This window comes from Dendrobates tinctorius, unplaced genomic scaffold (genome assembly GCF_039654945.1).
Source record: "Dendrobates tinctorius isolate UK_male_01 unplaced genomic scaffold, ASM3965494v1 ptg000060l, whole genome shotgun sequence".
Classification (NCBI taxonomy): Eukaryota; Metazoa; Chordata; class Amphibia; order Anura; family Dendrobatidae; genus Dendrobates; species Dendrobates tinctorius.
This window is the reverse complement of record NW_027361728.1, coordinates 4,276,132-4,290,534: the sequence shown is the minus strand read 5'-3', so window position 1 is coordinate 4,290,534 and position 14,403 is coordinate 4,276,132. Positions and strand designations below refer to the sequence as shown.

General features: G+C 44.5%; 1 protein-coding gene across 3 annotated transcripts in view; it reads left to right on the top strand.

Annotated features, from left to right (window-relative positions):
- Positions 1-14,403, top strand: part of LOC141092474 (probable cation-transporting ATPase 13A4) — a 576,817-nt gene that overhangs the window by 106,365 nt on the left and 456,049 nt on the right. For all 3 annotated transcript variants that reach the window (XR_012232812.1, XM_073578639.1, XM_073578640.1), the window contains exons 4-6: positions 8,361-8,431; positions 8,926-9,006; positions 9,473-9,542. Coding sequence is in view for 2 of the 3 variants with exons in the window: in XM_073578639.1 (XP_073434740.1) it covers positions 8,361-8,431; positions 8,926-9,006; positions 9,473-9,542 (222 nt within the window). In the remaining variant the exon portion in view is untranslated. The remainder of the gene's footprint in view (positions 1-8,360; positions 8,432-8,925; positions 9,007-9,472; positions 9,543-14,403) is intronic.

Here is a 14,403-nt window from a genome sequence, read left to right as displayed (position 1 = left end):
AGAGAAATGTCCAGAAATATGGCAAAGGAAAACTATCCTCTACTGCAGGGAAAACCAGGGCTCTCCTAGGCATATAGCACCAATATCTTGCAGAATTACTTGCCTACAGAAAAATGTGGCTTACAAATGGAGCGCCCAGGCACGCAGCGCGCGGCGCAGGGCCGTGGGATACTCGGTACCGGGCCGGTCGACTTCAATGGGGGACGGTGTCATGGCGGTGATGACCCGGTCGGTGGACCTGGGGCGTCCATTACATAATAAATAGGATAGGGGGAAAAGTTGTTTGTGATGTTGATAGGTAAAAATGAAGATAAAGTTTATAGATGATTAAATACGTGACGCCACCTGTGGTATTCTGGTCAGAGGTGACCAGCGCTGCGGTGTTGTTCCCCTGAGACTGTTAGTGTGTCGCAGCTGAGGTGAAAATAGCTCTCCACAGGTAGAGCAATAGTCCCAGGGCAAAGATATTTGATTAACAGTTAAGATGGCTGTGACCGTTGGGGTGCAGAGAAATGAGAGAAGGACACAGAGAGGTGCATTTTCTTTACCTTTTACTGGCAATTGGTTGCAATCCGGAGTACCACATACAGGTGATGGCTTGAGTCCGGCTCGCCTGGAGGCATTCAGGGGATCCACCTTGCCAGGTGAGGGTTTAGGACCTTCCTTCTGCGCTTTTTGTGTGGGTCTCTGCTGTTTGTAACTAAGCTGAGACCCTCAATTGCGTGATGATTTCACTAACCTGTACGGCTGTCAGCATGAGCCTATTCCACGGGTACCATCCTTTTCACCGTCAGCCCCATGCTCCTTCTCTGCTGCCATGCCCTCAGGTGTTCAATGTCACACAGGAATTTACAATCCCCTGTACTTTCAGATTCGACTATAAGGGCGTACAGCTCTGTCCTCTTTCTCTCTATTAGCGCTTCGCTCTGGGGTCTGCTATACACAGTTTTTAGCTTCCCCAGAGCCTCTCTGTCTGTGTTCGTGTCCTTTCCCTCTTTAGCTGCCCCTCACCAGCTCCTCACAGATCAGCTTCCTGTCTTGAACTCACTGGATCTTTCAGAAAGATCTTTTTACCTCACGTTTAACTGTCTTGTCATTTGCTCACAGCTGCTCTTGTTTCCATGACAACTCCCTCAGCTCACTTCTAGCTGACTCACCAACCCCCTCTGCTGGCCAGAATTTATTAGGCAGCTCCCTTTTCTGACCTGCAGCAGGAAATGTGATTTAATCTATGTTACCTAGCATTGGGGTCCCCTTTCTGCCTCCAAGCATGGCGTCACCTCTTAGAGGGAGGCAATGTCATTGTGACAACCGGACACTGGGGTGTCACATAAATACTTAAGAAATATTAGAAAAATGAGCCTGCACTGGCTAATACTTTTAAAGACATATAAAAAAACTTCTATAAGCTGAATCTTGCATTATAGGAAAGAGAAAAAAAGTAAATAGATTAAGTTAAGTCTAACAAGTCAGCAAAATCCATTTTGGGGTCATGTCACCCCTGCCACTCAGATATTCCTTTCTTCTTTTCTGGGCCCAAACAGAAGACGGAGTTGGACCCTCAGGGGCAGGGACATCCCATTCTGTAATCTTAGGGACCTGGAGCCCCAATGTATCACAAAAGGCTGGAAGGTCCTCCAGACACTGAGACACCCTCTCGCCGTGCTGATCGAGCAAAGGGAAAACCCCACCTATAAGGGATTCTAAAGTCTTTCAGGATGGTCAGCAAAGGCCTGAGGAGCCGTATTTTTGCAAAGTCCGAAAATAATTGAGTTGCGATATCTAAATAAAATATGACTGTGACGGCTTTCATCATAATTCTTTCCTTGATTTCAAAATCATGAAGGCAACAGATAATGTCTCGCGGATATGATGATGATCCCTTAGACTGTAGGGCCCAATGAGCTCAGTCAAATTTAATGGATGTTGCGACTGGGACTCCTAGGATAGAGTTAAAGATGTCCTGCGGAATTATTTTGATATTTTCCTGTTCATTAGATTCAGGGTCCCCGCTCACCCTAATGTTATATCTCCTGCCCCTATTATCCAAGTCTTCCAGCTTATCCCAAAGGTCTCTAACCATTTCTACCACAAAATAGTTGTCTGGTGCAGCTCAGCCATATGGAATCTGGTAAGGTCGTGATCCTCCTCCAAAGAATCCATCCTGCCTGTCAAAAGCTGCAAATCCTGGCGCACACAGGCAATTTCAGACCTGCAAGTTTCCTTAACTTCCGCTATTAGTGCTTTAAAGTCTTGCTTTGAGGGTAAGCGGGAAGAAAACCTCATCCATTGTGGGGAAGGTTCTCGTCCAGGTGGTCTCCCTCCTCATCAGAGGACCCCTCCATATAGCCACTCCTATCATCCTCATGAGTGGTTCTTGGGGTAAGCCAATGGGGACCCCTTTGGGAACTTAATACCCCTTTTTTCCAGTATTACTGCTCCCTTCCATGGGGGTCACTATACTTCTAGGAAATAACCCAGGCTCTGCAACTTGTTTCTGTTCAGGGGTGGGGGAGAGATGGCCTCCATCAGCTGTCTGCGGCAATCTGTCATTTTGTGCTGCATAATGTTCAGGGGAGATCAGTGTCTCCAGGACCTTATCAGTACAGTGCTGCCCTGGTACTTCTCCTTTATTTGCAACCTCCTTACCCCAGTGGACTCAGCGTCTGCTGGGTCTGATTGCTGCTCTTCCTCATCCAGGACACTATCAGCTGTGATCTCCTCATGTCTTCTAGCCAACTCCTCCCGGCAAGATGGCGCCCGGACCACAGTGCCGCTCTGCTCCCATAGTAGGAACACATCCAGAGCAGTCACAGAGATGGCCAACAGCACTCAGGAGAGCGCAGCAGTTCTCACCCTCCTAGGACCCATTGGTGAGCATTACAAAGCACCAATGCAGCACTCTTCAGCTGGTTAATGGAGATGTCTGGTTGGAGCTCTGCAGCCAGGCACCCTCTCAGTCCCTCATCCAGACACCCCCCACACAGGAGTCTGGTTAAAAGGACAGTCATATCCCCTATAGGGGAGCAAATCCTGACACCCGCTCTCAGAAAATACACCCTCAAAGCCAGACAAAAATGCTGGTAAAGTGGTAGATACTGCAGAAAGGGAAATGTTTAGGCAGTTATCATGACAGTAATCTCCCCACTCCATAATTTCTCTGAATTGCTGAATTGCCATTCCACTGTCAGATTAGGCTTCACCAACCAGGGTAAACCCAGAACAATAAGAGTTATGAGATCCTCCAGGACATAACAAGGAATTACCTCATAATAAAAAGACCCCACCTTCAGCCTTATGTTATGAACAATCTGTGTCATTGTTCTCTGTGCAAGTGGTGCTTAGTTGTTGGCATAAATAGGAATAGGCTTAGCTAAGATAGAGCAAGCAAGCTCATGTGTTCTAGCAAACTCAGCATCAACCATACTGACTTCAGCTCCACTGTCCAGAAACACAGAAATTTTCTCAGTCCTGCTCTCTAGCTCCACCTCTGCTGTCAGGACAAACCAAGAATTGCAAATTGAAAAGGAAAATACCCTGCCATCATCAAACTTCAGGCTCCAAAGGGTTAATTGTGTCTGTTTTTTTAGGAATCAAAGGACAGACCCCAATGAAGTGTCCCTTCTTCTCACAAAAAAACACACGCCATTTTTCTTGCAAATGTCGGGAGAGACATATGATGCATAAGCAGCTACAAACTGCGTGGGTTCCTCTAACTCCACAAGTATAGGTTCATCCCCAGACCATCCCCCTGACACAGGAGTATTGTCCCAGAAAGGGGGCTCAGGAGGTGGCCATGCCCATCTATCCCACAGGCATCTCTATCCTCCCGTAAAGCCAATTACATGGCAGTCTCCAATGACTCAGGAGTTTCATACACTGCCAAAGCATCTTTTTACCTTTCAGTAAGACCTTGACAAAATAGGCTTCTAACAGCCGGGTCATTTAATTAGGTATTGGTTGCCCACCTGCGGAATTCAGAGCTATACAGTAAGTCTCCATTGAACGATTTCCTTGCTGAAGGCGGCGAAGCCTGGATTCAGCCAAGGAAATACAGTCAGGATCATCATAGATAAGGGCTAAAGCCCTGAAAAACATTTCTACCAACTGGAGACACATAGAATCCTGTGGCAGAGAAAAAGCCCAGGATTGAGGATCCTCTTGCAACAGAGAAATCACAATCCTCACACATTGCTCTTCATCCCCAGAGGAGAAAGGATGAAGTTTTAAAATACAGTTTACAAGCTTCTTTAAATGCAAAAAAACTGTCCCTACATCCTGAAAACCTGTCCGGGAGGGCAATTTTGGGTTCAAGGTGGACCGGCCTACCCGCAGAGACTCCCACAACAGGAGTCTGCAGCCGCTGCCATTGCTGCTGAACCTCAGAATGAAGGTTGGTCACCTCCAATGACAACCTCTGTAACTGCTCTGCCAGCACAGAAATGGGATCCATGATCTCGGAAAAAAACCCACACAAAAAAACCCACACAAAAAAACAAGTGTCAGTTTTATTTTTTCTTTTGCAAAAGTATATAGCTGGTGTTAATGTCATGCTGGGTGATAGATAAGTAAGTGCACAACAAAGGGGAAAGGGAGGGGGGAGTCTAAATACTAGGGAAGTGAGGAATGGAGACATATCCAAAATCATCATGACTGCCATAACCATCCCTATAAAAGTTCTGCACCTATCGCCGAGCAGGAACCTATTCCCTGCCTGACCCTAGTGATAGGTCCTGTTAGGAAGGGGATGGGGTATGCACTAGTCAGTCCCCACTACAACTAAAGACGAAGAGTGTAGACAAACAAGGGGACACTTAGCTTGAAAAGACAAGATGTTATACCAGCAATCCTCCAAGACTGATAGTACATCCAACTAGACAGAGACATGTAAGAGCTAACACCAGCAGCATGCTGCAGACACAGAATGAATATAAACCTTCAGCACAGTTTTCAAATTAGCAACAGAAGGTGGAAGTTACCAATGGGTCCTAAAGGGAGAGGGATATTGCTCCACAGCAGAGATACAAAAATCAAGACAGTGCTTGAGCTAATCGAAAAGACCTTCTACAGCCAAATCCAGGATAACTGTCTGTCACACCTGACACACCTGAGACAGCTGCCCACCAAAACTCTCAGCCTGGGTAAGAAGGGCATTAATCAGAGAGTCCACAAAGAGACCAAAGATATCCCTGAAGGAGCTGCAGAGTTTACAAGCAAAGACTGGACTCCCTGACCATATAACTACACAAAAATTATAATGCTTATTTTGAGTTTGCCAAAAGACTTGTGACATACTCCCAAATGTATAGAGGAAGTTGCTGTGGTCAGATGAGACCAAAATAGAACTTTTTGGCCATGAAGGTAAACACTATGTCTGGCAACAATCCACCACAGCTCATCACCCCAAGAACACCATTCCTACAGTGAAACAAGGTGGTTGCAGCATCATGCTGTAGGGATGTTTTTCAGCAGGATGGACCGGGAAAATGGTGCAAGTTGAATGGAAGATGGACAGTACAAAATACAGGACTATCCTTGAGCAAAACCTGTTTAAGTTTGTCAGTGATTTGAGACTGGTACGGAGGTTCATCTTCCAGCAGGACAATGACCCAAAACATACTGCTAAAGCAATAATCAAGTAGTTTAATGGGAAATGTGTAAATGTTTTGGAATGGACTAGTCAAAGCCCAGACCTTCATTCCATTGCGAATCTGTGGTCAGACTTGAAAATTGTTGTTCACCAGAGAAAACCATCTAGCTTGAAAGAGCTGGCGCAGTTTTGTCTTGAGGAATTGGCAAAAATTCCAGTGGTAAGAAGTAGAAAGCTGATAAATAAAGATGAGAGAATTTGATTGGGTCCCTGCTTATTGGGCAAGCTATAGTGCTTACTGAATAAGCTGCAGAGGGAACCCAAACACATGGAGCGCGCCGGCTGATCAGCTGTTCGGCTCCAGAGCTGCATGTGTCGCGGCTGTGAGACAGTCACAAAACATGCATTGAGAGCACAATAAACAGGCTATCCATGCATGCGTTGTGACTGTCACACAGAGGTGACACATGCAGCAGTGGATCCGAACAGCTGATCAGCCGGCGCGCTCCATGTATCTGGGTTCCCTCTGCAGCTTATTCGGTAAGCGCAATAGCTTGCTGAATAAGCAGGGACTCAATCAAAATTGCTCAGCTCTATGTGATAAAGACTTATCCAAAGTGACTTACGGCTGTAATTTCCGCAAAACGACTCACTTTAAAGTACTGAATTTAGGGGGTGTATAGTTATGCACACTGAAGTTTTCAGTTATTTTGTTCTGATTGTTGTTGTCTTCCTAATGAAAAGAAAACCAAATGTTAACACTTGTAGGTATTTTCTTTACATGAACTGATGCAAACCCTCAAAAGATACCAGTGAAATTGCAAGTTGTGAGGTAGCAAAACAGAAAAAGCCACTGTATGGTCAGCTGGGCCCTCTCTCTCTACTGTAGAGTGTAAGCTCTTATCGTTACCGGGATCCTTTCTCCTTACTGTAGAGTGTAACCTCTTATGGTCAGCAGGGTTCCTTCTCTCTCTCTTCTCCCCAATATGTATTTTCCAAGCACTTATAATGTTTTTACTATTGAGATTATCATGAATTTATTCACTACAAATCATTTTTTTGGGGGAAAATTTAGTAAAGTTGGTGAATTCGAATTTCTAATGATCCACTCATCTCTAGCATACACTGTACCCTTTAGGCTATGTGCACACGTACCGGAACTCTCGCGGAAATTACCGCGAGAATTCCGGAATTCCATTCCGCGGGAAAATCGCATTTTAAATTCCCGTGATTTTCCCGCCGAAAAAATAGCATTTTGCAAGCGTATTTAGCTTGCAAAATGCTAGCGGTTTCCAAGCGATCTGTAGCATCGCTTGGAGAACTCATTGACAGGTTGGTCACACTCATCAAACATAGTGTTTGACAAGTGTGACCAACTTTTTACTACTGAGGCTGCCTATGCAGCCTCAGTAGTAAAAGATAAAATGTAAAAAAAAATAAAAAATGGTGTTATTCTTACCTTCCGACGTCCCGCACAGCCGTTCCCAGTAATCCTTTGCGAAAATGCCCGCGATGACGTCCGTTCTCGCGGGATCGCGATGTCTCGCGGTAATTCGCGATGACGTAGCGCGAATGACGGCGAGACTTCGCGATCCCGCGAGAACGGACGTCATCGCGGGCATTTTCGCAAAGGATTACTGGGAACGAGAGCGTGGAGAGAAGCGGGAAGGCTGTGCGGGATGCTGGAAGGTAAGAATAACAATATTTTTTAATTTAAATTCTATTTTTTACAGGGATATGGTACCCAAAGCCCGGAGGACAGTCTCCTCTCCTCCGGACCGTGGGTACCATCCACAAATGTTCTGCTTACTTTCCGCATGGTGTGCACAGCCACATGCGGGAAGTAAGCGGAACAATGCATTCCTATGGGTGCGGGATCGCACCCATTCCGCAAAATCAATGAGCATGTTGCCGGTTTTTACCGCGAAGCGATTCCGCCGCGGTAAAAACCACAGCATTAGCACAGCATTGTGGAATCCCATAGGAATGCATGGGATGCTTATTTTTCGCGGCAAAATCGCGCGGTTAAAACCGCCGCGGAAACGCGAAAAAAACGCCACTTGAGAATTCAGCCTAATTATGATTATAGTTAATGTGTTTTTGGCATAGAAGAAGACAAGTTACGCTCTATGTGTTTATATAGTATTATTATCACAAGGACTATTTGCATTACACTAATGTACTAGTGTTTAAAATTGGCCACTGTAGCAGGTGTATGTTTTCTGATTTCTGTTGGGAAGAAATTGGTGTATCCTTGGGTAGCTTAGTCCATGGCTGAGACTGACTCATGATGTCAACACTACTTGTGACCACAATGGAAGAAGATATGATGCAGCTGTGAACCGAGCGGAGTTGTGAAAAGAACAAGGAAGATATGAATAGAGAAGAGCTGTAAAAAAAACCCTGTGGTTCTGCAGTTCTATAGAAGGTGCAGTCCTGATATCTCATGAAGCAGTAAAGCACATAATAGTGTTACTGTAAAATTCCTAAAGAACTACTAGGGCCATAGTGTTGCGTTATGGTCACTTGTGGCCTAAAGTTAGCACGTCCTCAAGTTTAACCTGCTAAGCCTCCACTTTCTCTATCCCAAACGATGCAAGCCCTGTTCCTATTCTCCTTTCATGTCTGCATTTAGAATAGTTTACAGGTTGATAGGATAAACCTCATTAGTAGAGTAATGTGCAATAGCCCCATATACTGTTTTAATTGTGATACATAAAAGTAATTTTATTATACATTGCTTACTCATTTCTCTCATTTATACAATTAGGTAAAATATATACAAGTCCAAAAAATACGATATGTCTGGATTCCCTCTGAGAGCAAGTTTATAAGAATTGGGTAAGCGAACTGCAAATAAAATGGAATGTTATCAGAGACTTAATAGTTTTTCAATGGGGCTAAGCACTTACTGACAGGACGTTATTAGCTACCTGCTTGTTCTGCCATGTGATGATCTCTCCTGGCTCACAGCGGTCATGAACCTCTCTTGGCAGTGATTCTCCAACTTTCTGTGACATCACATCAACAGAACAGTTCCTTCTCTTTCGATCTTCCGATCAGGAAGCTGTCAGCAAACATGACATTGACAGTCACAGAAGAAAAAAGAACTGCTCAATCAACATGACATCACATGAAAGTAAGAGAATCATCATCAGGAGTGGTCTATGACCATTCCAAGCAGGGAGAGGTAGTCACACAGCAAAAAAGGCAAGTAGTTAGCAAGTGCCTGCTGATAAGTACTTAGCTCCATATAAATAAGTCCTGGATGACTTCTTTAATGCTATACTTTAATCAAACAATCAAATTCATAATCAAATATATTTTACTTTTAGTGTTCTGGAAAAAGACCTCTCTTGTTCAGATATACACGCAAAATATAATTTTGGTCTTATGAAAGAAGAGCAGGAAGTCAGGTATAAACACCCCGATCCCCTCTCCTTTCCTCAATCTAATTTCTGGAATAATGTTATGCTGGTTTTCCAGTTTTTATAATTAAAGCAGATTGACTGTAAAATGAAAGGTTGATGCACAAATTGATATCACTGATGAATATCTCTGATCGCTCTCAGTGGATAAAATCATTCATTGTTGGTATCCAGCAGGTGAAAACCTGGTTATATAGGTCGGAGGCTCACTAGAAAGAAAGAGCTGCATTGTAACAAAACATACAGCTGCAGGATCGATAAGGCTTTTATCACTGACAGCGAGAAGAGTTTTTTAAATCTGATCGGAAATGAAACAAATTATATTGTAAACCTACATAACTTTGCATTTTACAGTGATAAGGCTTTACTAAGATAAAACTAAAGTAGCACATAACGTTATAGATCTATGTCTTACGGCTATTGTACAGTTATTACTTGTATTATGTTTGGGCAGACAACGGATCTGTGGACTAAACACAATTGCAGTGAAGGTCACTCCTGTGTGGAAACTGCTGTCAAAAGAGGTAAGATAATAATAAATCTTTATATAATATAAAATGCAGGCTGTTTACTGCATATTTCATTAAATTTATATCCTTGTATGATATAACAGCAACAAAATTTGTAATGTTTTATTAACCACTGACTGACATCGGACATATTAGTATGCCGATGTCAGTAAGTCCCCCTTTGATGTGGGCTCCCGCGGTAAATCCACATCTCTTCCGGGACATATCAGCTGTTTTGAACAGCTGACATGGGCCTGCCATAGCCGCGGGTGGAATCGCGATTCACCTGTGGCTATTAACATGTTAAATGCCGCTGTCAAATGCTTCCAGCCATCGGTCCGGAAATACGCACACTGCGGGTCACCGGTGCGTTGGCATGGCAAACCGAGGTCTCCTGGAAATTTCTATGGTTGTCAATGCCGAATTACTATGAGCGCCATCCAGTGGTCGGCGCTCGTAGCAAGTCACTAATTCTGCTACATAGAGGCGATCTGCTCATTGCCTCTATGTAGCAGAGGTGATCGCGTTGTGCCAGCTTCTAGTCTCCTCTGAAGACTATTGAAGCATGGCAAAATTAAAATAAAAGTGTTTAAAAATATAAAAAAATATAAAGGTTTAAATCACCCCCCCTTTCATCCCATTCAAAATAAAACAATAAAAAAATCACATACACATATCTGGTATCGCCGTGTTCAGAATCGCCTGATCTATAAACAAAAAAAGGATTAACCTGATTGTTAAACAGCGTAGCGAGAAAAAAATTAAAAACTCCAGAATTACTTTTTTTGGCTGCAGCGACATTGCATTAAAATGCAATAATGGGCGATCATAAGAATGTATCTGCACCAAAATAGCATCATTAAAAATGTCAGCTCGGCGTGTGAAAAATAAGCCCTCAACCAACCTAAGATCATGAAAAATGGAGACCCTACGGGTCTCTGAAAATTGCGCCATTTTTTTTTAAGCAAAGTTTGAAATTTGTTTCCACCCCTTAGATAAAAAAGAACTTAGGCATATTTGGTGTCTATGAACTCATAATAACCTAGAGAATCATAATGGTGGTCAGTTTTGGCATTTAGTGAACCTAGCAAACAATCCAAACAAAAAAACAAGTGTGGGATTGCACTTTTTTTTTTACAATTTCACCACACTTAGAATTTTTTTCCATTTTCTAGTACACGACATGGTAAAACCATTGGTGTTATTCAAAACTCGCTCCACAAAAAACAAGCCCTCACATGACCAAATTGATGTAAAAATAATAGTTATGGCTCTGAGAATAATGGGAGCGAAAAACAAAAACGCAAAACCAAAAAAAGCTCCCGTCATATGAAAGAATTCAAGATCAATTGCTGTATATTGCTTACATATTCCAAAATTTTGTGTCATGTTAAATTGAGTTAAAGTATATCAATATAATAGTTATCCTCCTACTCTGTTACTATTTTACTACTGCAAAGTCAAAATATTTGAAACAGCAGTACACTTTTCCAAACTTAGAATTATTCTCAAATTGTCAAATGAGTAGCTCACACCTTTGCATTCTCCTAATTTCCTAATTTCTGGGGGGAGGAAGGTGGTTCATTGGCTTGCAAAAGTATTCACCTACTTTATTATTATTATTATCATCATTATTATTATTTATTTATATAGCACCTTTAAATCCATGGTGCTGTATAAGAGAAGGGGGTTACATACAAAGTTATAGACATCATTAAACAAATTTACAATGACAGACTGGTACAGAGGGGAGAGGACCCTGTCCTTGCGGACTTACATTCTACTGGATAGTGGGGAATGGACAGTAGGTCGAGGGTGCAGCAGCTCTGATGGTTTTGAGGCAGCGGCTCGGGCGGTGGTGAGGCGGCAGAATGGTTATTGCAGGCTGTAAGCTTTCTTGAAAAGATGGGTTTTCAGGTTCCGTTTGAAGGATCCGAGGGTGGTGGATAATCGGACGTGTTGAGGCATGGAATTCCAGAGGATAGGGGATATTCGGGAGAAATCTTGGATGCGGTTGTGTGAGGTACGAATAACTGTGGAGGAGTGTAGAAGGTCTTGGGAGGATCGAAGATTACGTGAGGGAAGATATTGGGAGATTAGTTCAGAGATATATGGAGGGTTGTGCATGGCTTTATAGGTCAGTGTTAGTAGTTTGAACTGGATTTGTTGATGAATTGGGAGCCAGTGGAGGGATTTGCAGAGGGCAGAGACAGGGGAGTAGCGAGGAGAGAGGTGGATTAGTCGGGCAGCAGAGTTGAGGACAGACTGGAGTGGTGCAAGAGAGTTAGCAGGGAGGCCATAGAGGAGAGTGTTGCAGTAGTCAAGGCGGGAGAAAATGAGGGCATGTACAAGAGTTTTAGTAGATTGAGGGCTGAGGAAGGGATGGATTCTGGAAATATTTTTGAGTTGCAGGTGACAGGAGGTGGCAAGAGTTTGGATGTGTGGTTTGAAGGACAGGGCAGAGTCAAAAGTTAGTCCGAGGTAGCGGATTTCAGGTGCCGGAGAGAGCATGATGCCATTTACCATAATAGATCGGGTAGGGAAGATACATGAGATAGAGGAAAGATAATAAGTTCAGTTTTGTCTACATTGAGTTTTAGGAAGCAAAAGGTGAAAAGAGGATATGGCTGATAGAGACTCCGGGATTCTGGTCAGTAGAGAGGTGACATCTGGGCCAGACAGGTAGATCTGAGTATCGTCTGCATACAGGTGGTACTTGAAGCCATGGGACTTTATGAGTTGTCCTAGGCTAAGAGTATAGAAGGAAAAAGTAGGGGCCCCAGGACAGAGCCGAGCGGGATGAGGAGGTAGTGTGGGAGTGGGAAACACTGAATGTGCCGTCAGAAAGGCATGAAGCAATCCAGGACAGGGCAAGGTCTTTGATGCCAAGGGAAGAAATAATCTGTAGCAGTAGGCAGTGGTCAACTGTGTCGAAGGCAGAGGATAAATCGAGAAGGAGGAGGATGGAGAACTTTCTGTTAGCTTTGGCTGTGAGTAAGTCATTAGTAATTTTGGTCAGGGCAGTTTCAGTGGAGTGGTGGGGACAGAAGCCAGATTGGAGGATGTCAAGGAGGGAGTTAGATGTGAGGTGGGGGGAAAATTGAGCATGGACATGCTGTTCAAGGAGTTTGGAAGCAAACAGGAGCAGTGATATGGGGCGATAGCTGGGCATAGCAGTTGGGTCAAGGTTTGATTTTTTGAGGATGGGAGTTATGGTGGCATGTTTGAAGGCAGAGGGGAAGGCACCAGAAGATATGGATAGGTTGAAAAGATGGGTTAGGGCTGGAATGATCATGTTAGTGAGGTTGGGGAGCAGGTGGAAAGGGATGGGGTCAAGTGCACAGGTGTGGAGGTGTGATTTGGAAAGGAAATGAGTAAGCTCTCCTTCAGTGATGATGGAGAGGGAGGTTGTTAGGGAAGGGCAGAGGTCTGGTATTTGGAGTGGTTGGGGTGGTGGAACAGTAAAGGTTTGCCCTGTTTCGTCGATCTTGTTTTGAAGTAGGTGGCAAAGTCATCAGCAGAGATGAGGGGAGTTGGAGGTGGCAGTGGTGGGCAGAGGAGAGAGTAAAATGTTCTGAACAGTTGTTTTGGGTTGTGGGATAATGAAGATACAATGTTTGTGAAATAGGTCTGTTTAGCAGAGGTGAGGGCTGATTGGAAGGCAAGTGTAGCTTGTTTGAAAGCAGTGAAGTCATCTGGCAGGCGTGTTTTTTCCAACGCAGCTCCGCGACCCTGGATGCTTGTCGAAGTTTTTTGGTGAGGTTGTTGTGCCAGGGTTGCTATTGATTTCTCGCACTTTGCCATGCATGAGAGGGGCGACTTGAGTCTATGGCTGATATGAGAGTGGCATTGTAGAAAGCGGTGGCACTGTCCATGTCGTGGAGTGAAGATATGGAGGACAGAGGTAGAAGAGAGTCTGAAAGTCTGTGCGTGTCTAGGTGTGCAAGGTTTCTGCGAAGGTGTGCTAGTGGCTGGACATGGGGGGGCAGGTGAGAAGGACAAGGATGAGAAGGTGAGTAGATGGTGGTCCAACAGGGGAAAGGGAGAGGTTGAAGAGGGTAGGGAACAGAGGCGGTTGAAGATTAGGTCTAATGTATGTCCATCTGTGTGGATGGCTGTGGAGGACCACTGAATAAGTCCAAAGGATGAGGTAAGTGACAGGACTTTGGAGGCTGCTGGCTGGTGGATGTCAATGGGGATGTTGAAGTCCCCCATGATGATGCTGGGGATGTCAGCAGTGAGAAAGTGGAGGAGCCAGGTGGAGACTGGGTCGATGAAGGCAGTGGCTGAGCCCGGTGGTCGGTATATGACAGCCATTTGGAGATTAGAGGGAGAGTAGATACGGACAGAGTGAATCTCGAAAGAAGGAAGGATAAGGGAGGGTGGGGAGTGGATATGGTTGAAGGAGCAGTTTTTAGAAAGGAGGAAACACACTCCTCCACCATGTCTGTTGCCAGGTCGAGGAGTGTGGGTAATGTGGAGGCCGCCATAACTCAGTGCAGCCAGGGAGGAAGTGTCAGGGGGTATCAGCCAGGTCTCAGTGAGGGACAGGAAGGAAAGGCTGCGGGAGGTATAGAGGTCATGGATCATGTGGAGCTTGTTGCAGACGGAGCGAGCATTCCAGAGTGCTCCAGAGAGAGGGTGCGGTAGGGTGGGGGTCAGTGGCACAGGTTTTAAGTGTGAGGCTTTTTACCTATTTTATTACATTGCAACCTGTGTTTAAACCTCTTCCCGACATACGCCGTACATGTACTGCTCTTCGGGAGCTGTGTTCCCGCAAGCAGAAGTACATGTATGGTGGCATGATCTCATGGTCTCACGCTGAGTGCTGCAGCAATTGGGTGATGATGTCAGCTCTGCGTGAGAGCTAACAGCA